The sequence below is a fragment of the Thunnus thynnus genome, chromosome 9 (genome assembly GCF_963924715.1).
Source record: "Thunnus thynnus chromosome 9, fThuThy2.1, whole genome shotgun sequence".
NCBI classification, from domain to species: Eukaryota; Metazoa; Chordata; class Actinopteri; order Scombriformes; family Scombridae; genus Thunnus; species Thunnus thynnus.
In genome coordinates this window covers 19,677,706-19,701,576 of record NC_089525.1, presented here as the reverse complement: position 1 = coordinate 19,701,576, position 23,871 = coordinate 19,677,706, and the positions used below count along the sequence as shown (strand labels likewise).

Genomic DNA, 23,871 nt, shown 5'->3' with positions numbered 1-23,871 from the left:
AAACAGACTATCTTTGCGTTGTGGACATTTTATGGACCAAAAAAGTAATTAATTGAAAAAATAATCAACAATGAAAATAACTGTTAATAGCAGCCCCAACTCCTACGTTAAAACCATCTCATCACATGACAAGCAAGCTGTGAAAACATTAACTGTCAGCTATATAACATCTTTATTTTAAATTGTATTTATTTTTTTCTGTGTGGCCGTCACATATTCCCCTTTCAAGTTTTTCTGACAGGAAAGTGTTTTGTAATAACTATATTGTCATACTCATCATAACTACAATGTTATGAAAAAAAGCTCCAACCCAACATCAACTTTCTGGCCTTTTCCTCGATGGATGCAGTTGAGAACTCCATAAAAATCAAAAAAGTGGACCCTCAGTGATGATGTTTTTGTGAAACTCCCATTTCCAAGGTCTAGAATGAACGTGTACACTCATATTCTTTGTGGCTTAAGTGAACAAAATATTTTTATTGTTAAATGTTCACAACAAACCAAGATTAATACAAGTTAACCACTGGCAATGTGTATTTATTCCTATGAAAACATGTAGTGATGTATATACAAAATGACTAAAGTTACAATAACAACCAAAACTGCATCATAACATCAGTCTTTAGGTCAAACCTAGGTTAACACAAATGTTAACTTGATCTACATTATTATGAATAAAACAAAAGGCAAAAGAATAAAAGGATAAATAAAAAATACTTCAGATTTTATTTCACAGAATTACGCTTTTCATTTTATGAATGCAACATCGGGGATCTTTCCATCCGCCTAAAACGAGAAGAGAGGAAAAAACATTTTAGTGCCTTCCTATAATAATAATAATAATAATAATAATAATAATAATAATAATAATAATAATCATCATCATCATCATCATCATCATCATCATCATCATCATAACAGATATGCATCATTAAAATAACTCATGTCACCTTTAACTGAGTGAAGATTGCAGCCGCCCTGTTGAAATCCCACTCATTGTCTTGCAGACACCTGGAACGAAGAATAAGTGTTGAGACATTTTAAATGAAGTCATGCAACAGTGCCAAAATAACCTCACATGAAAACACAAAACATTAAAACACGTACTTCTGGGACCACTCCAGGTTCATGCCCGACTTCACTGAGAAGGCTGTGAGCATTTCCTGCTGCGGTGCAGTGAGGGTGGGGACGGGGCTGGAAGATGGAGTCGGGGCGGGAGCCACGAAGGCTCTGCGGATCTCCTCTGTTGTGGCCATCCGGATGAAAAGCTGGTCATTGACGATGCACAATCTGTGTCAGAGAAATAGAGTGAACAGGCTGTGACATTTCAGACATTTCAGAGAGAGCTGTGCCTCTTCTTCCCTCTGGCTTGTTGGCACAATTTCCCAACTTTCAGGTTCACCTAGAACTAAAACAACATGTCTGCAATAAATCTGACCTTCATGAACGTTACTGTATTCAGTTTTTGTTTAAACTTGCTTATATTTAATTGCTTTAGTTTTACCAATATGTATGTAATAAACTTGCAACTGAGTTTGTTTTTCCTGTATGCAAGTCAAATTAATAGAATTTTAAAAAGTCTTCACTTTAATCATTTTTATTCTTATTGGCAGGTTTTCTGTTTAGGAAACTACATCTGGGTGCCTGCATGCTTGAGAAAGTAATAGCCATCAGGAAACGCAATTTCAGACAAATTTGAAAACATTATGGAAAATCACCACAATGAATTATAGCTAGTAGTTGTTAAGAAACCATGAATCTGGGGCATCAAGTGTTCACCATTCAGTTCTGGGAATGGACCTTTATTGTAAGTTACACCCCTCTTTCTGCCTATTTTCTGTCAATGTGCACATTGTAAACTGTTCAATAAAAAAGGTCAAAATATCAAAAATTGTAAATCTCATTAATAGTCATTTTAGAGTGTGGACATAATATAACTGAATGCAAAAGAAAGAGACAATGATGTGATGTCCAGTTCATCTCCCTGATGAGCTACAACAGTTGTTACCAAGTATTGGGAAACATTTCCACAGGGAAAGTATGAGGGACAACATGAAGACAATAAGCGCTGGGATCTCACTAGACTTACCCAGAATTCCCTGCAGGGACTGTGATGAAAACTCGAGAGAAGGCCATGGTGGAGTCTCGGGATTTACCATCAACAGCAACTGAAAAACAGACACAGATTAGCAACAAAGTCAACAACGATACTCTGGCAGTGGATGAAAATCACATTTGAATCATGTTTATAAAACTAACTGACCTTCTTTGAAGACTCCGCTCACTGTGAATGATAATAGTGTGTTCTGCAAATAGAAAACATTTTCGCACAATGAATACAGAGGAGTGATTAAAGGCGAAAGAGAACTGCTGGCCGACAGAACAGATATGAACTCACGGTGTAGGTGTTCACGTCAACGGTGAAGGAGGCGATGTCATGTTGAGTTTTGGGCAGCTCGTTGAGGAAAGCCACCACGTTCAGCCGCGTGTGCTTCAGCAGTCTGAACCGCACCGCTGAAGGAGGCAAGTGAGAGGAGGAAGAGAGAGGAAAACATCAGCAAACATCTGATCACATAAAGATTCTGTTTTAGGAGCCCACAACAGATCAACGGCTAATTAAGTAAACTCACTGGAGTCTTTGAGCCTCTTGAGGTTTCGACTGTCTTTGTGGTACTCTCCCAGACTGGACCTGAACAACAGAGAAGAGTGACAGATGTGATCACAGCTGATATTAAAAAAGGAAGGTGAAAAAGCAGCAAATGATCGATGGAGCTAATAGAAAAAAAAAACATTTTAAAAGAATAACAAGTTATGTATGATATCAGTTTCGGTTCATTTTGCTTTTGACAGACAGACACCCATTAACCAGTAACTAACCCTTGCTCTCTACCACACTGATTGGCAGCATATCGGTCTCAATCATTCAGCACACCAACTGGGTGATGGCCTCAGACAAGCGTGCATCACACTTATTCCCTATGGCTAGTAGCAACATGATATTTAGCTGCTCAGACATGGCAGCCGGGTGCTTGTTCTTAATGTAAGGCAGCATAGTGCTAGTACTACAGCTAAAGTGAAGAGTAGCATCACACAATTTATATTTGACTTTGTTGCCTTTCAGCAGAAAATGATCCTGAGCTACGCTTTGTTTGGAGCGCTTCATTTTTTACCTCAGTCTGCTAGCTAGCAGCAAAGCCATTAGCAGAGTGTGTATGCAAATTAACCTATACACCGACATGTAACCGGTCAAAAATGTTCTTGGTGATTAACAGTGACATCCCTAGTATGTATACATGTTCGTGTCTGTGTGTTCTTACCTAGAGGGGTTCTGGGTGGAGTAAGGTGTTGTGAGGGATAACGAGGCTCCATCATGGTAAGCATCCAGGAGAGGCTGTCTGTCCCCCGAGTCGTATATACTGTAGTACCTGCAACACAGTCACATGCAACATGAGTTAGTTTTCCTCTGTTGATTCCTTTGTGTCCCTGTGATTCTTTCTTGCCCAGTTTTTTTTTTTTAAATGCAAAAGTTGTATAGAAATCAGTACTGGTTAAGCAGTCACCAACTGGGTCACATTACCAGTGAGTTAACCCTGGAACACAAGAACTGATCTACTCACTGTTAAGACAAGAAATAAATAAAGTAGAAACTCACTGTTGCAGGAATCGAAGGATGTGAGCCTTGATTTCATCAGAGCCGAAACAGCTGCCCTGGATTGTGAAATGAAAAAATATCAGTCAGGTACAGACAGGAGACAATAAGACTCGCAGTTGCAATGGTTGCAGTTTGAACTTGCACTTCTGAAGTTATTCAATATTATGAAATTACCACTTTGGAGCATTTAAACTGAATGTCATGTACACCAGAGGACATAATCAATATGGCAGTTTGAGTACATCATGTACAATTTGTTCACAAGATAAAAGCAGTAACCTTGCAGGGGGGGATAGTGGTGGGTGTTTCCACATCGAATCCAATGGGTGGGGGAAGGTCAAAACCATCCTAAAAAGAAGCCACAAAAGGAGGAACACATGAGAGAAAAAATACCACTGGTGGACCTCTCTGCCACTTTTGTATGCAATTCTTTGTGCATTTGGACATTTTAACATCCAAAATACAGCTAAAAATATTTTTTACAATCATCTAAATTATATGAAAAGAAGATCAAAACATCTGCACACTTATATGGAGATAAAATGGAGATGAGTGTGCAAATGTTTATCATGTTTGTTTTGCATCCAGCATCTCCACGTAATATGGTAGTGTGCAGTGGTTTTGGAAAGTTTTACAGTCATCTAATTAAAAATGTTGACAATAGAGTATTGCATTATCAGAAATATCAAAGAATGCACAACAATGAGGACATGCAGTGCTAAAAAAAAGACATCATAACCTGCATGTGTGAGTGATGTGGTTTGACTGAAACCGGTGTTAACAGCCTGCCTAACAGAGAGGACGATGATGGAAAAAAGATGAAGTGTGGAGATAAATGTGTGGACTTGCCAGTTTGAGAAGCCGGGGAAACCTCTGCCGCACAGCACTGGTACAGGAACAAGAAAAAAAACAAAACAAAAACAAAACAAAACAAAACAAAAAAAGAGCGATAACGTTATCATCACAAACTGACCCACAAGCACATAAATTATGCTCATTACTGCAGATACCACTCTCAGTCACACCTGCTGATCGACTTTATGTCACTGTTCAGCTGATGTAATTTTAAGCTGCACTGTTGGGGACATTTGGGAGAATAAAATCATTTATAAATTTGTGAAAATTTCAGTAGAGCTACAACCAGTGTCACACAGGATGTAATATTCTTTGTATACAAGAAAAATCCACAGACGGACTAATACATACACTCTTTTCCTCCCTTTAGTTTCATGCTGTGACAATTCTCCCATCCCAAAGTGTACTTACCAGCAGGTATACTCACCCTCTCCCCCAATATGGAGATATACACAGATCTGACATGGGGAAGCAACACAAACATACTTTTCTAGAAGCACACACACACACACACAAACATGCAGAACCCCACGGTCTACACGACTGCACTGGAAACCAGAGGATACATCCACTCTGAATCAGTAAAATAAAGAGGTTAAGCATTTTTGGGAGAGAGGTGGTTACCGCCAGTCTCGTGTTAACTTCCCCCCAAACTCTGGCCAAGATGTTGGAGAACAGATGAGTCTACATCTCCAAAAAACAAAACAGGGTCTGGGTATAAAAAAAATTAATTAAATTCACACAGACATGTGACTAGAACAAGTAGTTTAACATTCAGAGGAAGTGCCAATCACTATTAATCATGTGTGCAAGTTTGTTGGTGTCTGAGTCCATGATTATCAGCAAAAGGAAGACAACCTGAGAATAGAGCTGAACAGAAAGGACAGCGGGCCTCAGAGTGAGCTGGACCCAGCTCTCGCCCCTCATCCTATAGCTTTACCCTGCTGCACAAGCACAGCAGCATGTGTTTAATTATCACACTGCCACCACCAATTCTGAGGAGACAAAACTTCTTGCACTAGCAGTCACAGGTATTTGTACACTTTGGTTGAAACTGTTTATTTACTAGTTTAATTTGAGCTGAAGTCTCTGGTTACAGAGGAAGATTATGAAACATTTGAAAGATAAGATGATGATTTCCTTTCCTGCCCTGTGTGCTTATTATTTGAGCTTTTTTGTACTGATCACAGCCATCAGCAAGTTGGAAGAGGAAGTGTTTTCACTTTTTTTTCTCATTTGACGTATTTCAGGCAAAATTGGACTTCAATTTCCAGTTCAGGAAAATATTTCCCTCAGCAGTTAGTTAAGGGTGTTTGCCAAACTCTTTCCACTGAACAGCATTGGCCTGTTCAGGCCCGAGGAGGACCGACTGAGTGGAAGAGACAGACTGCTTTTTCCTTTCTTGGCTCATCATTGGTCATTGATAATGACACATATCCCCCTCCGCCTCAGCCCAACCGCTTCTCCTGTGTAGTCCCGCCTTCTCCATTTTTTCCCGTCACGTTCTCAGTGAGGCAGCGCTCACAGGGACTTAGGCTGAGTAATCGTGACTGTGCCTGCCTTAGGTTGTCCCGAGGTTTCGAGGTGGGATCTTACCCGTCATGGGCTATCCAGCCTTCCATACTCGCCTGATACAGGCTGCAGAGTGGGCAACGGTGCTACGAGGGGAGGAGGAAAATCACTGGCTGTGGATTTTCTTTCATTTCATCCAAACATCTGTCAAGACAACTGGATTGCCCTCTCTCCAATAAACAACCTACACTGTTGTACAGTACTGCTCAAGAGATGTTCTTGACATATTTTTGACAGCAGTTCACATCGTTTTGTCTTAGAGGACATGTCCTCTTGAGAAAAATTGTCTACACATGGAGTTAAATATTATCAGCAGTGTGATGGTGTTTTACTGCAGTTCATGAAATGATTAACCTGGATGTCAGCAGGGGAGTGCTGGGTACAGCATCACTGAGAACCTCAAAGCAGACCACAGATTGAGAGGGCGTCACCCCAGAGAAGCTGAATAACTGGCAGAGAGAAGATGGCTGTTCAAACTGTGGAGTTTAAGCAAGTTGGTAAGAAAACAATAAGGAGCTGCATCATGGTAAGATGTCCTCTTAGCAACTTTTGGAAGTAAGAAATGTTTTTTAGTTTGCAGAGTAAAAGGGAAATGTTAATCATGAGGTGGGAAGAAACGCCCTGTATAAAATGAAACCAAAAAGGAAGAATCAGTTGATCTAAACATTGAGTTGAATTAACGTGGTCCTTTTCTCCCCCTTTTCTCTCACACAAACACACACACATAAAGGGAATTAATGTCAGCCGGCTCTGCTCAATCCAGAAGTTCATCCTTGACTGCTGGGGAAATGGTTTCAGTTGTTGTACAGACATCTTAACCCAAAACAGGCTGGCTTGATCATCTTCTTTTGTAGCACACTGCTACTCTCGTCATACAGGCGATACTCCTGGACACATTTGACGCGCGCGCACACACACAGTCACACCAATGTGTCCCCTCCATAAAAACGTCTCCCCTCAACCCCCAGAATCGCTGACTGACCTGATGTATGAGGCCTGATCTTTGAAGAGGTCACACAGAGGGTTCCTGTTCAGCCACAGCTCCACCAGCTTCAGGCCTTTCACCTTGTCCAGCTCCCGGTCAGACTTCAGCTGGACAACCACATAGAAACACAACACGTTTGTGTAAGGGATGATTCCAAAATCAAAGACACACACATTTTATATTTAAAGAAGGTCTGAAAAATTCTTTCAATTGAGCATCCACTCTCACCTCGTTGTGGGAAAGGTTGAGGGTCTTCAGATGAGGCACCTTGGTAACTAATTCAGCAAGTTCATCCAGTTTATGAATACGGTTGTTACTGAGGTTCAAGCCCGCCAGCTGGCGAGAGGGGAAGAGAGGACCAACATAAGCACATTCAGTTTGAGTCACCACTTTGTCAGTTAGCAGGAAGGGTGTGTGTTTACATAATGTCAACAGCAAAGAGTTTCTGGCACGCTGAATGCCATGTTATCAATTTATTTCAGGAAAACAAGAATTTTAAAAAAAGGTTAATTGTGTAATTGTTACCTCTGGAATGTTTTCTTCAATGATCTTGATGACAGCTTCCATATTTGTCTTCCTATTCAGGATGACTTCAATGTTCTGGGACACCAGGTCTGTCACATAAAACAAAATTAGCAATCAAACCACTAAAATATTGAAAATTGGACAACATTGCAGTGACCATTTTATTAGAAAATGGAAAAACCATCACCCTGTTTAGCACAGATTATTATTAAAAAAAAAAAATCTTGTATAATTTCATGGTTTGGCCGTAATGTCTGAACAACAAAAACCAGATATTTACTTGAGATGAGTCTGGTAAGAATTGTCAAACAGCTGCCGTCTTTTTGTGTTCAATATCTTGTATTATATGTGATTAATGTTAGAAAGGGTTGAGAGAGTATAATTACCTGGGTCTGTTCGGATGTTGTTCAAGTCCAGTGCTTGCTGGGAGCCATCAAAACGTTTTGCCATGCATTGCTGTGAAAGATGGGTTGTGATGGGGTTTAAGAACAGAAGGAAAAAGGAATCAACTTTGAATGAGAGTTGTGTCTTTAAAATGAATACAAAAACACCTCAAAAGTGTTTCCTTGAAAAAATATTGCCCTCAAACTCTATTATTCAGATGATATTACTTTATTTCCAAAACTAATTTCCACTTCTGTCAAATTAAGGGCAAAGCCGACCGTACTCTGGTTAATGAAGTGCATGAAATTAACTTATAGATCTTACTGCACATTGCTTTTATCAATCAGTGTTTTTATGTAATTTATAGTTCATATTCACCCCATTCAGACCCTTCAGATAGTTTACTACTTCCTCTAGCTCACCTTCAGGTGCTCCAAATGTTCAGGCTTCAGGTCTAAGAGGAGGAAGGATGGTGGAGCGCTGGGGTTGACGTGAACCTCCACCTTCAACAAACATCAGGTAACATAAATGGTTAGTAAATCATTGATCAGTGCAATTCATGATTAACACAATATAGAAAATGGTTGGTTGACAAGTAATTGAATTAAAAGTAAATAGGATGAGAACTTAATGATAGTACAGCGGGGTGTAGCATGTAACAGTGCTCTGATTATACATGTGAGAAGACTGAGCATTCAGGGTGTCAGATTTTACAACTTTCTGCACCAGTAAGAGGGAGATTTGCAGGATTACTGCAACATACCTTGTAACCATCTGTGTCGGTGATCTTGTGAGAACATTTATGCAAAGCGGTAGCAGCAGTGGAATCATCCACATAGAAATGGACCCTGTTATGGTCAACATGGTACTGGATATAGATTGAAGGAGAGACAAAGACATAATGAACAGTCATCTACAGTATACATAAATATTGTCTACACACTTTTTTTTCTTAAATCAAACCCTCAGAAATACACCAACAACCAGTCAGTTAAAGGGACAGGACAGGGCCAGTAACAAAACATATTAAAAAATGGCCCATCTAAAAAAGTCAATATAAATTTAAGTGTACTATAAGTGTAATTTGTAGTGCCATAGGAAAGGACTGTCTGCCGGCAGGGTAAAGAGGTGAAAATATTCTAAATGTAGTGTACGCTAAAACTGATTTTTTTTAGCTGGGCTTTTTTTTTTTTTTAGGTGGTTAAATGCATTTTGCTGCTGGCCCTGTCCACAGCAGCACATTGTTTAGCTTCCATGCCAGTACTTCTACCTGCTTCTCAAGTACCTCATACAACCCCACTTCAAAAAATGCAAACTATCCCTTTAAGGTTTTTCTGACTATTTTATAATTAGCAATGATTTATATAGATGAGACCGTGCTGAACCTTACCTGTACAGGCGCGTATTGTACTGTACAGATGTTCTGAAGAGCTGTCAATAACCATTTCTTGTCATATTTCCTTCCGTGTGGTATCTGTTAAATGGACACGAAGGAAAAACCTAATCAACAAGTTGGAAGGCACAAGTAAGGATGTCCTGAAGCGACTGATGTAATACACACCGTCACTTTGTACCAGCCTGATCGGTTTTTCCCTCCTCCACCTCGGTCTCCTCCTCTAAAGCCCCCTCCGCCTCCTCTGCCGCCTCCTCCCCCTTTGCCTTGTCGTCTGTCTCTGTCAAACCGTCCATCTCCTTTCCGAAAGGGTCTTCCATAGGGGTTGCTGAGAAAGACACGATAGGGTTACAAATAATCCTCCTTTTGCCTATTTCCACCACAAGAATATTTCCAGGAACCTTTCCTGTGTTTTGACCTTTTTGCTCAGAGCTTCCTGTTCAAAGCAACCAGCAAGTCCTAGAGGTAAATTTTTTTTTTTTTTGGATTCCTTATCTGCTACACACTAATGGTTTGATTCCCTGTGACTCTTTGCCCGAGCATCATCCGTGAAGTTTTTTAAGGTACCGTAGAAAAGAGAGAAAAGGGTACTCGGCATTTTCATTTTAAATAAATAAAAACAAGTTTTGCATACATTCAATGTTCCTCACGTATCGTTAAGGTGTGACTAACATTTTGAAAGCACTTCTCACCTCATAAACCATCAAAGAAAAGCTTTCTTCCTGCTCTTAAATGACTGCCTTATTACCTTTTATGGTGCATTACCAACACCAATATGTCACTCAGTGGGTCTTTTTGTGTGTCTGTGTTCTCGTGTACATGCTGGCAGAGCACCACATACAAGCAATAAGAGAAACTTTTCATCAAAACGATGCTTTACAGCTACATGTTGGTCTAAAAAAGTTAGTGTGACATTATTGTATTGATAAACGTTAGGAACTTCCACCCTTCCTGTCCTATTAATTAAAACATTGTTTGAAATGTGTGAAATGAGTCAGCAGTAAGTTAAAATATAACAGTGTTTAGATTAAAGTGATAGGTAATGACAAATAAAATTTCTTATTTAAGCTTAATTCACTTTCACTTGTTTTTCCAGGTACTTTTTGTGTGGGTAGATGACTAATGCAGGTTTTTATTTTCTGCATGCTGCATGGGGTGTTAAATGTGAACATGGTCAAACTTCCACTTTCTCTTCCTGCCATTGTTTCTAGTTCAGAAAAGGCGTTTTCTCATCTTGTTCCGTGAGTGGTTGAAACAGATCCACATCAAAGAAATAAGATCTTCCTGTCTGTGCGTCACTCATCTTATACAGATAAACAAGCACACTAAAAAGTTAATTTTGTAATTTTACTTTAAAATTATTATACTTGCACTTAAGTGACAATATTTGATATTTCTTTGAGCCCTGTTGGTGCTTGTTTTTGAGCTTGTAAATGAATCCCACTCAAACAAACATATCTGATGAGTTAAACTATCAACACTGTGTTAAATTACAAATAAACCAACACTGGCCTGTTAGCCACACTCACAATCTGTTCTGGGAGTTGCTGTCCTGAGAGTTGTCGCTCATAGTAACATCTCCATCAGGATCATCAAGCCTAGACCGTGGTCCAGGACCTCCAAAGCCTCCCGCATGGTTTCCTCGTTGGCGGTCCCTGCGGGACCTGTCATACGACCGACCCTTGTGGGAGCCTCTGCCTTTGCGGTTGCGAAACTGTGGTGCAGTTCTATCATCATGCTCTGATAAAGGAAACATAATTGAAGTTATTTTACTGACTCAAATACCACATCACATGCATACAAGCATACAAATAAGAAGCTTTAAGTCCAAACAAAGGTGGACAAAAGAGAGTATGAACTTTACCAGGTAATGTACTATGAGATAATGGCAAAATGGAGCCAAAATTATACATTTTTATTGCTTGCAGTGTATACATTTGGGGGGACGGGAGGGATACACATCTTAAAACACTGCTGTCTGGGGGGGGGGGGGAAAACTATTATATGAATCTTATCATTCATGACACAAACTTTTAAAAGGCCTCCATGCTTGGACAGGGAACAATAGGAGCTTGTATTATTGACCAATGCAGCAATGTGTTTTGTCTTAACTCTAAAACATACTTTTCATTATTCAAATACTAATAAAAATGATAACAATAACAACGTAAGGTTAATGGATAAATACTTATACCTATAAAAGCAACATGATTAGATCTCCATGACGCCCTGTAGACATAATTTTACCTTCTGGAACCATGAAACCAGTTCTCCTGACCTCTCTCCTCACCAAAAACTCCCCACGGTCTGAAAATTGACGGCACAAGTTGCAAGATGTAAGATTAATGCAGTGGTGAACATGGTTTCTTACCGTTGTAGTAGTGCCCGCCGTCCGCCATATTTCTGCAATAGTGTTAGATTAAAAAACACAGCCCTGTGTGACAAAAGTAATATCTGTAGGGCCCTTCTTCGCTCGCTCAAGAAACACAAAGGCTGGGTTGCGGAAGAAGCGCCGACATCCCAAGCCCTCGGACACAAAGGCGAGCGACGACACAGGGAGCACTCCTTGACCAGCTGCTAACGTTAGCCTTAGCTTAGCTTCTCCTGCCCACTGCGTGTTGACGAGAAGACAACGGAACTACAACTTCACTACACACTTTCCTCTTCCGGGGGGAGGTAACTTAAACGGCGCGGTTAAATATAAATTTAAACAACAAGGATTTTTTGAAGTATAGTTGAGTCCGCTGTCACTGAAAATTACAAAAAAGTGAACACAACACAAAATAAAGGTCGACTCTAAGACTTTGCTGCCGTTATCTTCGACTTGATATCTGTGGTTACGTTAACGTTATATAACTAATCTACTCGGAGGTCTTCTGTAGGTTGGTGCTAGATTGGATGGGACAATGTCTCGCGAGATTTGTACGATAACCTGGACCCTTACCTAAAGACCAACACTATCTGCACTCGCGAGAGTTCGTCCCTTCGGCCCATCCAATGTGGCATTGTAGCATTTACCTTACCTACTACACACACACAGCATATTCATCATTGAGTTTGGAAATTACACTCAGTTTCTTCAGGATCCCCTCCAGACATGTTTTAAGATGTAAATAAAATACTCTAATTAGAATAATAATTTGTCTAATGTTTTCCACGAAAAAAAGTTAAATTATCTTAATCCTTAAAATTACATCTCCTCCTTCTCCCTCATTAAAAATTCCAGAGTTTGTACATATATAAATATATTTCATCTCAAAGATTTAACAGCTGGACACAACATGTCTCCTACTTCACTGTAAAGTCCATTCTCAGTGTATGGGCACTGCAGGCATCAAGTTTACACATCACTTTTGTATAAACTGAATATTAGACCAGGATTGGCTTCAAAACTATTTGTGATGTCAGAAATCATTCTTGAAGGCCCACTCCTTCAAATCTGATTTTCATTTAGCAGAGAAACTTTTCACTCTCAGCAGATGAATGTGGGCACATATGCACAAACACGGTCAAGTAGGAGACATCTTGTGTCCAGCAGTTATGCTTCTGAAATGAAATATATTTGCATATTCATAAACTCTGGAAAAAAACATATCAATCAAAAATTATATTCCAAGTAGAGTACTTTATATACATCTTAAAACACTCTAGAGAGTCACACTGTTCAGTTCACTGTCCATTTTTACATTTGACTGCAGTAAAAACACCCTAAACACTTTTCTTTTAACCAGAAATTTGATGACTGATTTGATGAAATTTGATGACTGAATGTGACCCAGCATATACAAACATATACAAAAAAACATTTTTGTGCAGCTGATACACATTTTTGTAGAGTGTGTGACCCATTTTTATTCAAAAATTCAAAAATCACCATTCCAAAAATAATGGTGCATTCTTCACATCGAACAATAATTAATTGAAATCGTTATGCTCTCCTGTTTTATGTGACACATGACCATTATATAATGTGATTGTAAATATTATTTCTTCATAAACAAGAGGCCTAAAAACTAAAAAATCAACTCTGCTGTCTGAAAAATTCATTAAGGATTATCTCATTGATCTGTGACTGATGAGGTATTCATGAATGATTTGTTGTTCATACATTTGCTGTAAAGACTAATTATGAGAGGATACAGTGAAGCGTCATAATATAAACAGTCATTATATAAACAGTACACAAGAGTTTCAGTTCTGGTGTACATACAAACAGGTAAACATGGTCTCCACTGACAACACAGCTAATTCACCTTTGATTATATTTAAACATTTAACATGTTAACTGCTATCTATGAGGCCAAATCAGTGTCAGTATATGTGTTTTGTTTTTGTTTTTTTTACAGGGGTTTCGACCATAATGTCTACTCTGCTCACACGTGTCCAAAGTGAAGCTAATGAGCCAAACTTACTGTGATTCAACACACGTGTCACCACAGCCAGGTTGGGGTATCTTCTCCGGCAGAAAGGCAAATGATCCATCCAGAAAATCTCTTCAACCGTCCTCAGCCTTCAGGGAACTATTGGGTCTTACTATCGCGCTAAAAAAAAATCCCCAAAAGACTAACCGTACGTGATGATAAGTTAGCCTTGTTGTCGAGCGAGACTGAAAACTTCAACCGTAGCTTTTATTTCAACTTTACCTCCGTCAGGTGAGCAGTGCGTTACGGTTAGCTTAAGCTAGCTGTTACGCTGGACTCATCGACACAATCTGACGATGTACACTGATTAGTTTTTATCTTTCTTTTTTTTTTTTTTTTTTACCGTGATATTTGTGAAGTGACGACGGGAAACGGTGATTTTTGGCGCTGCTATCGGCTGGTGTCAGTCCCGCTATCCCGCTCAGCTTTCTGCAGCACGACGAGTAACAGGACGTCCCCTGCTGGAGGACTGAAGTCACAATACTGACGGCTGAACACGCGGCGGAAGAAGCTGCGGTTTGAAAAAACACAACCTACTAGTTATGACTACAGTCAGTACATTTACTCAAGTAGTCTACTGTACAATTTCTGGGTACTTTTCTTGAGCATTTCCATTTTATGCTACTATAGATAGATAGATAAATAACTTTATTTATTCTCAGGGATAAATTTCAGTGTTACAGCAGCTCTCACATAAATGACAATTACTTGTCATATATGACAAATAATACACGTAGCTTTCAAAAACACACACAATGAGGTATGTGAATTACTTGTCTATCTGTCTATGTTGTCTTATTTGTTATGTTGTCATCTCCTTATTTTATGTTTTATCTTATTTGTTTTATATATGTAATATTAATGCAATGTTATATATTTTTGTCATGTATGATCTTTACTTGTTTTTAAGCACATTGAGTTTACGCCTGTCGTATGAAATGTGTTATGTACGGTAAATAAATTTGACCTGACTTGACTCGACTTAATTATACATACACATATATACGTATGTATATGTATATATGAGCATATGTATGTGTGCGTGTGTGTATCAGAAAATCTTCACATTTAAGAAGCTAGAACTAGCTATTTTTTGTCATTATAATTACCAAAATGATTAATTGATTATCAAAATAGTTGCCAATTAATTTTCAATTTTCAATCAACTAATTAATGAATCAACTAATCATTGTGGCTCCATTTGTAGTAGTAATAGTAATTTTTTTAAAATTAAAATTATGTATGTATGTATATATATATATATATATATATATATATATATATATATATATATAATTAGTGCAGCCTGTAAGACCAGGAAAGGACAACATTACAACACTTAAAATTTCAAATCCTTGTTAATAATACAACATGACAACATCTGTTTTATCAACATCTATATGTGTATTTTAAAGATTCATTTATTAACATGTTTAGTCTTTTTAAGATAAACTGACTAATAACAGGAAAGGTGTTCAGCTTTATCAACTGATTGTGCGTTTTTATGTGAATCAAATGAGCTTGAGAGAAAACACAAGTGACACTTTTGAGTTTTTGCAGACAAACACACACACACACACAAAAACTCATCAGTGTTGTCAGTGAGGACGACTGTACACCTCCGGTTTTCAATGGATATTACAAAAAGGAGAAAAATTCTCTTAAATATTAAGAGTCTATCTAATTGAAACCACTGGCGGACGCCAGGAGGGGGTTGCCCCTAGAGGAGAGCAAACATGATAAAATGCCCTGTAAGGTGCCCGCACACAGGAGAAAGCATACCAAAGTTCTGTAATGACTGTCTTAGTTATGGTAAATCAGGATGAAGTGCCCTATAGAGGGCCTCTATATGTGGCAAATCTGAAATGACGTGCCTTCTTGGGTGCCATTTCAGTGGAAGAAAATGTGACAGTGCCCTGTACAGTACCCCCACAAGATGTTATACAGTGCCCTATGAGTTGCCATTATAATGGGGTGAGCTGGAGGTTCTGTATTGGTGCCCTTCTAGTGAAAAAAAAGAGGAAAAAGTGACATTTTGGCTTCCCTTAAGTCTAACATACTGAAGTGCAGAATTGGGTGCCCTTTCAATTAAAAAAAGTGCCCCATAGTTCAATCCCACTGTATGGGAGAAAAACATGGTGAAGTACCCTTCCAGTGAAGAACGAGATACTTTGCCTTATAAGATGTCTTTACGATGGAGTAAACTGGCCGTTATGGTATAAATTAATGTATCCTTTATGTAGGCTGACCATCAGGAAAATAAAGCACCCTTAAAAACATGTAGTTGTTGTTGTAGCTGACATTATTGTAATAAGTTGATTTTGGTGCAGTGTTACTCACTAGTTTAGATTATTTGGGTCAGTGCAGTCTAAGCTGTAGCCTGTAACCTGAGCCTAGGCAGGTTAAATGTTTTACATATGTATTCTTTTATGAAATCTGGAAGGGAACCTTTACTTTAGCAGTTACCCTGCTAACGGACAAAACTCCTCAAAATATGTTACATTGCCAGTGACAACTGCATCAGTCAAGCGATCATTCACCAAACTGAAAGTGATCAAGACTCAGCTTAGAAACAGACACTCTCAGATCTTCTGCTGTTGTCCATCAAGAGGGACGTTCGAATCGACCATAATGAGTTCATGAACATTTACAAACTCATGGCCAAAAGAAAATGTTTTGCTTTTCGCTTCCCTGAGAAGACTAGAAGAAGACTTTCCTGAGAAGGCTAATTCTCAAAATGTTAATAGTTCCATGTTTTTACTACAGATGAGTTTGAGAAATAAACATTTAAATCCCATTCCCTGTATTTCATGACAGAGATGTTTGCAACATAAGAGTTTAAAAAGTAGATCCTTTTTAATACAGAGGTGTTTTCCTTACATTCTGAGTCACCCTATAAAATGTTCATCTTAATTGACAATGTAGCATTTTTACCAAACACGCATCATTGTTCTCTGCTGATGGGGACCCATTCAATGTATCAGGTGCCCCTGAGACAGCCTGAGTCCGCTATTGACAAAAACGCTGTTTCTGTTAGAGTATGTACATGCCGGATGTACAAATGCACAACAACCATATCAACTTCCTCCACCCATGAAGACAAGACTTAAACCCTTTGTCATCAACTCTTCCTCTCTTGTCTTCTCCAATGTAATGAGGCAACCGTTTAAAGCATAACAGCAGCCATTATGTCCACCTGATCCGTTATTTGAGTGTTGTTTAACCCTCCAGTCTGCTTCAATTAACACTCTTTTCTTCTTCAGAGCTGCTCTCCTGCTGCCAGGAGGCCACACTGATGGCCTGGCCCAGAGAGGTGATGAGGGAGGTCAGACCGATGAGGTAGCCGTCCTCTCTGTTCCCCTCGGCCCACGGGACATTGTGTCGGAGCTCGCTTGTGTCAGGCATAGGGTTTGTCTTTCCAAAGTCTATCATCCATACGTTGGCCTTGCTGCTGTGGTCGTGGACAAAGAGAAGCGAGCTGCCAATCACCTGATCAGGTCAAACATAAATATTGATGTAGATTCATTACAAGAATATAGATTTGAGTTCAGAGATTTGAATATAAATTGGTGTTAATAAACAAACAGCTAACAGATCTTTATTTATACCATATTACTTTACTTTAATGACACCATTTTCACTTTCATTTAATATCATTTTAAAGCAAAACTGTCTGTGTATGTAAACCAACCTCATGGGTTCTGAAAAATGGTGAATTCTTCAGTGCGTGATTCAAGTCCAGGAGTCTGGAGTGGTACACTTTCTGAGAGATGGAGATACAAGTGTTACACAGGCTAATTTAACATTATATTCTAACATAAATTTATATGATATATATTATTTTCATATATGTTTGGGTGCACTTTAGTTGTCATTGTGGTAAATTTCTGTTCTTGCATGCACATACATATGTTTATACTGTTTAGAGCGGCAACGATTAGACGTTTAATCAATTAGTCAATCAAAAAGTAAAAACCGTGAAACTCTCTGGTTCCAGCTTCTTAAATGTGAATATTTTCTGTTTTCCTTAAGGACGGTTAAGTGAGTATCTTTGGGTTGAGGGCTGTTGGTTAGGACAAAAGAGGACATTTGAGGTTGCATCTTAAGCTTTGTGAAATGGTGATCATCATTTTTCACCACTTCTATAGCCATTCACTAATCAACCAATCGATTATTCAAGAAAATAATCAACAGATTAATTGTTTGTTGCAGCCCTTATACTGTTTTTACTGTGAACGTTTCTGCTCAATATCTTGTACAATATTTTTAAACCCTAACAGCTCTTTTCACTTAGAATATATATTTTTACTTATTCTTAATGGTCAAATTTTATATGTATGAATGTATTATCATTATTATGCAGATAAATCATAGCACTTTACCCACAAGAGAGCAACTGGAGACACTGAATCTGAACAGATTTTTATTTTATGTCAGTTTTTGAGGATTTTTAGATTCTGTTCCATCTGTTTTAATTAGATACTGTTTTTATATAATGAGATGGATAAACGGCAGCAGCAACAACATGAGAACAATCGTCTCCTTTTCAAAAACACCCTGTTCGCACTGTCAGTTACACACAGTAACTGGTTTTAGATTATTTAGTTAATGGTCTTTGTTCACCATTGTATAATTTAGGACACCTTTTGTAAAATAAGTGCAGTGTAACTAATGTTTCTAGGACAGACAGAACTGACCAGGATGTCCAGCTGACTCTTGGTGAAGTAGAGCAGGGCCTCCGTGAGCTGAGCTAAGGACAGAATTTTCCTGAAGTCTCGTTGGACACTGCCGTCCTCCATCTGACTCACAGAGAGAGAAATACAACCACACAGACACTCAGCAATTCAACATTTAACAATTAAACTATTCAAATTGGTATTTTAGGGTAATATGAGTTATGCAGAGATTTTACCATGATGCCCTCAATCCGGAAGCCCAGCGTGGACGTTGAACTGGTCGTATCCCTCCACTGAAGGTAACGCCACTTGGTCACTCCTTTCTGTGCGTGTTCCTCTGCTGACGGAGCTGATGGGTCTACTTTAATCATCTTCTGGTACATGTCACTCCGCAGGGTGGCTTTGGTCCGTGCTTTTGTCAGTTCCTCCTCTTGGTAGGTTCTGGGAAGAAACTCTCATTAGGGACTTTGTATAGAAAAACATACTGATACAGGGAAAAACATTAACAGTGTTAGTATTTCTAGATCGATCAGGGGTAATTTGAACACTATGTTTTAGTTTTGAACAGCCACACTAGAGTCGGGCTCTATGAATACACATTTACACATAATAATTTGGGAATTACGTCCCCAATTTAGCATTGTGGTTGAAACAGGCATCAGATATAATCAATGCCACACAACAAAGTTAGATTTTTAGACTGTCCAAGTCACAAACAAATAATCTAAGGCAATTATTTAAGAATCCACAGCAGCTACTAAATGGACTTTGAGGTGAGATTGTTTTGTCAACTGCTGTTTCCAAGGTCAAAGGTCAAGAATGAACTTTGAACCTCAGCTTTTAAACCAACACAGATGAGACGTTGCCTTAAGTGCTCAGAAAACTGGACATTTGGACATCTACACTCCCACGACAACTGGAGACTTTCCATCTGCTGATGATGATCTTGTGACAAGATCGAAAGCTCCAGAACAGCTACTAAATGGAACGTGAAGTGAGACAATTTGGTCAACTATTTAGGACTTGTAAGCCAAAAAGTGCCTGTACAGTAAGGTGAAACAGAGTGAGACAAAGTGGAACATAAATGAGGAAATGTAGTGTCCAATGTCTAAATTACTGAAACTAAGAGATGGATCGGAAAGCTTGTAAATAATCTAAATATACATAAAATAAAAGAGGGCAGAAAAACATTCTTGTGTTCGCATTAATTCAGTCATTAACACCACAATATAGTTACAGCAGTATAGTAAGAACACCACATGCACCACCTACATACACAAACCTCTTTCCACACTCACATTAATAACCTTGTAAAGAGACTGAAACTCAAAGTTTTTTATTTCCGTTTTAAGAAGTGTTCGGTCCACATTTTGAACTGTCTTAGATTATGGTGACTCATCACTGTGATTTATACATGTTAATTGCTCACTAAAAATACAGAGACCATTTTCATACTCAGATCATCTAGATGGATAATCTTCAGTATCCCTAGAGTCTGCTCAGAACACTGCATTTACATATTGTGCACCCTGGGCTAGGAAGAATTTAAACCTTATCTGGAAACGTACCTTCATATCAGGCATTCAAGCATTACATTAAAAAAATGTTTCATGATGTATGATTTATTTGTTTTAAATTTAAGTTTAATCTCACTCATATTTCTCAGATCCTGTTTTGTTGTGTTGGATGTGATTGTTGTAAATTAATGTATTTTTATGTAATTCTGTGACGCCATAAACATTTTCTCTGGATAAAACACTGTTCTCAAACCTACCTGACTCCCATCTTGCAGTCCATGATAACAGGTCTCCTGAGGCCACTCAGCAGGTCTTCCAGGCGGATGTAGGAGTGTTCCCCCCTGGTGATTAAACCGTGGTACTGCGGGACAAAAGGTCTCAGCGGGTCTCTCATCAGGGAGTCCAGACACTTGGCCTCCACTTCACTGTACAGTTTCAGCACTTCCCCTCCCTCGCTCAGCTGCAAGTTACCTGATGACAGACTTAGTTCAGTAAAGCAAGAAGGCAGACTGTGGATATTATCTGATGTCAGGATCATTCTACCAGTTTGAGAAGTGTAACAGTTAAACTCCTAATCACTAAAATAAACTGTATGGAGTGGTGATGTATTTTTATGACTGCCTGAACAAAATCATCATTACTAACACTGGATTCAATCTTCACTGAAGCTGCATAGTTTATGATTCATTACTTAGGTCTACTGTAGTCTACGTATGAGATAACAATCCCTTACATAAAGATCCTTAATCTGATATAATCTATTCTAAAACACATTGTATAAATAAAAATACACAAGATAAGATTCCTGAAAAGCTGACTTTCACAGCGGCACTAATGTATGGGGCAATGTGAGCTATATATAGTTAGCAGAAGTGTTGAGACACACACAGTAGTATAAGTGAATGTAATATCCTACCATGTTTGTGCAAAATGTGTGCATGGTTTTCACTGAAAGTTTCATAGTGTCTTGTGTGTTTGTGTGTGTGTGTGTGCGTGTTTGTGTGCCTTGGTGTCCGGCCAGCTGGACCCAGGAACTCTGTCGCCGCAGCGACCAGTGCATCATGGTCAGGTAGGTTTTCCAGGAACGACACTGAGGACACAAAAGAAGAGCAGAGGACGATATTGTTGGACACATGAATTTTACACACAGTTGAATCTCTACTTCATGCAAAACAAGCACTGAGAACAAAGGTCTGTGTGAGGAAATGTCTTGAGGCGGGGCTGAGCTCCAATAACCTTTTGCATTGTTGTGGTTCTTCAGGCAGATCCTAAAAACAGATTCTGAATTATGAGTTCATATATGCGGCTACAAGAGCCACCATTACACCAGTCCATCCATTTAGCCTGTAGAGAGTCACAGGGTCTATAGAGGCATGAGCAGCACACCCTGGACAGGTCAACAGCTATAAAACATACAGACATATGTACCTGCAGACAGTTCAGAGCTTCCGATTCACCTAAAGCTGCATGCAAATGAAAATGTCCAGATGGACAGCAGGTTTGAATCCAGGACTTTGTTACTGTGAGGTGACAGTGAGCCATTGTGCTTTTCTGATACTATACCCATAGATGTAAATGAACATACGCATTTATTCCTTTGAATTCAGCCTACAGTAAGGCTCAGACATATGGATGACAACAAAAGGTTCCCATATCATTTCTCAAACATGTTCCCATTATTATAATTTTCAGTCTTTCCTAATTGAAAATGATATCTGAGACATTTTTAAGGGAGATTATACAGAATAAACACCTCTTAGGTCTTCCTTGTGTTGGTATATTTGTTGTTTACAAACAGAGCATACTTCAACAGTTATGATCTGTTTTGTATATACACAAAACAGCTGCTACCAGATAAAGGCCAGTGACAAAAAAAACAAAAAAGCAAAGGGAGCTAAAGTACAGTAGATCAGCAGAGAAGCCTCTACAAAAAGTGGAATCAAACATTTTCATACTGTTCAGGTCAAATTGGACCCATTTTTACACTTTTTACACAGAGCAGTAAAAACATCACCCATTTATTAATGACTGATGAGGTGTTTATGAATGAAAATTTGATTTTTGGTTCAGAAGTTTGATATAAAAACTAATTATGAGGGAATACTGTGATGAATCAGAATATGAGCAATATAAGCGTTCAAAAAATTTGTTTCTTATATGATATTTAAGACTAAATCGTTCAAATTCTAAATGTTACTGTTTTGGGCACCAAGATGTTAAATTCATCACATTTGATTTGACAACATATACAGTTTGCTGCTCATGACAATACACAACACAAACTGCACTGACAAAATGAACTTCTACTCCCTGGTCTGCTCCCCTCTACTCTCATATCTGCAGCGGCCAGGCATGCAAACGCCATTCAAATCTGACCATGTCAAAGTCCTCTTTCAAACCCATGCAAATCAACAGGACCACAGGCGCAAAGACCAGTTGAGAAAAATAGTTTTGTAGCCTCTTCCACAGAAAACCAGAACAGCCAAAATGCACAGGTGTGAAACCTGTTGCATAGATTGAGAGCTGAAAATGTTATTCTACATAATTAACTGTGATGTATAGCTGCTTCCATCTATGCATTCACTGTTTATCTCACCTTCCTGAATGCCTTCCTCTTAGAGCCAGCATCCTCTCCTTCGGTGAAGACGTCATCGCTCTCTGCCGAGGAGAAGTTGATGGAGGCACAGGAGGAGGTGGAGGAGGAAGATTGCAAAAGCTTGGAGAGGATCGGATGTGGTGTGGACCGCTGATGTGATGTGGAGCCCTCTCTCAATTCTGGCAGCTCCATAAGCTCCTCACTATGCTCTCCTAGGGTCTCTCCACTCCATTCGCTCCCTCCCTCTATTTCGGAAACAACAGAGCTGTTCCTCTCTTTATCCTCTTCTTCATTTCTCTCTGTCTCAGCGTTTGGGTTTCTACGTCTCCAGTGTTTCCCTTCGCCTTCCCTCTCCTGGTCATCACGCTCCCTCTCTATTGCAGTCTCCTCCACTCTTCTTTTCCCGCTCCATCTTCCTCTTGCCCATCCTTCTGCATCAATGTCATAGCTGCCCCCCAGCCTCTCCTTCCTCCTCATCCTCCATTTTGCCCTCAGTTCATCACTTGCACAAGTCGGAACTAGCTCTATGTCTTCTCGTCTTTCTGTGCCTCGAGCCTCTTCATGTCTGAGATAGGGCTGGTGATCAATGTGTGACTCTGAATCGAGCTCATTGTCCCAGTCTCTGTCCTCTCCGAGTCCACCTATACACTGACTGTAAGGGGGGAAACTTTTTGTTGACAGGAGCTTGGGTCTGGATTTCACTCTGACCCTCTTGCAACTGCTGGAAGGCCCTTCACTGATCGACAGATGCTGGTGCGTCTCATCTGATAGTCTGGCAGAAAAGTCATTATCCACCTCTCTTTCTTTCTTCACATCCTCCATGCAGTGATCATCCGTAGTGTCCATGTTTGTGTCCAGTGGGGAGAACAGACGGTGAATCTACTTCATGTTTCTCCACTCTGGACCCAGCATGTGCTTGTACAAAACAGGGAAATGTTTACAAGAGATGCAAAGTTTGGATTATGTTTGAGGAAATGCATTTACAAGTCTAACAAGCCTCGAGAAATGTTACTCGGTTTTCGTAAATTGACGCACATTTAGATGTAATGCAAAAAAACCCCAAAAAACATGTCTTAACCTACCTTACCTTACCTGAGATGTCGTAGAAAGCTCTGTGACAGTAAGCCGCATGCCTGTCTGTTCCTGCATTATCCCTGCTGGTGCCGTATTTTGCATGCAGTGACGTTGTTCAGTTTCCAAAGCTTCAACCAGGGCCGGCCGCTGGAATGTTGCCAACAGTGCCACAGGCCAAGAGGACATCCAGGAATGAAGCCGCCTGTGTCAGATGTCTGGAT

The 23,871-nt window shown here is 39.3% G+C and overlaps 2 protein-coding genes across 4 annotated transcripts; both read right to left on the bottom strand.

Annotated features, from left to right (window-relative positions):
- Nucleotides 1–446: 446 nt before the first annotated feature.
- nxf1a (nuclear RNA export factor 1a) lies at nucleotides 447–14,216 on the bottom strand. Of its 2 annotated transcripts, XM_067599497.1 has the most exons (22): nucleotides 13,779–14,216; nucleotides 11,614–11,673; nucleotides 10,896–11,106; nucleotides 9,535–9,694; nucleotides 9,364–9,447; nucleotides 8,737–8,841; nucleotides 8,396–8,476; nucleotides 7,976–8,045; nucleotides 7,590–7,678; nucleotides 7,293–7,400; nucleotides 7,062–7,171; nucleotides 4,502–4,538; nucleotides 3,932–4,000; nucleotides 3,653–3,708; nucleotides 3,318–3,425; nucleotides 2,631–2,689; nucleotides 2,399–2,514; nucleotides 2,264–2,306; nucleotides 2,090–2,168; nucleotides 1,108–1,290; nucleotides 951–1,011; nucleotides 447–786 (listed from the first exon to the last, which is right to left on the bottom strand). In XM_067599497.1, exons 1-22 carry the CDS (start codon nucleotides 13,846–13,848, stop codon nucleotides 748–750), a joined length of 1,998 nt encoding a protein of 665 aa, XP_067455598.1. In that variant the 5' UTR covers nucleotides 13,849–14,216; the 3' UTR covers nucleotides 447–747. The 2 variants fall into 2 exon arrangements, with proteins under 2 accessions (XP_067455598.1, XP_067455599.1); XM_067599498.1 differs by lacking the exons at nucleotides 11,614–11,673; nucleotides 13,779–14,216 and adding an exon at nucleotides 11,738–12,431.
- An 895-nt stretch (nucleotides 14,217–15,111) lies between these two features.
- si:ch73-22a13.3 (inositol-trisphosphate 3-kinase A) lies at nucleotides 15,112–23,849 on the bottom strand. Of its 2 annotated transcripts, XM_067599500.1 has the most exons (8): nucleotides 23,669–23,849; nucleotides 22,577–23,491; nucleotides 20,986–21,070; nucleotides 20,238–20,451; nucleotides 18,700–18,904; nucleotides 18,485–18,586; nucleotides 17,479–17,550; nucleotides 15,112–17,276 (listed from the first exon to the last, which is right to left on the bottom strand). In XM_067599500.1, exons 2-8 carry the CDS (start codon nucleotides 23,420–23,422, stop codon nucleotides 17,025–17,027), a joined length of 1,776 nt encoding a protein of 591 aa, XP_067455601.1. In that variant the 5' UTR covers nucleotides 23,423–23,491; nucleotides 23,669–23,849; the 3' UTR covers nucleotides 15,112–17,024. The 2 variants fall into 2 exon arrangements, with proteins under 2 accessions (XP_067455601.1, XP_067455600.1); XM_067599499.1 differs by having other exon boundaries at nucleotides 22,577–23,849.
- Between the last annotated feature and the right edge of the window lie 22 nt (nucleotides 23,850–23,871).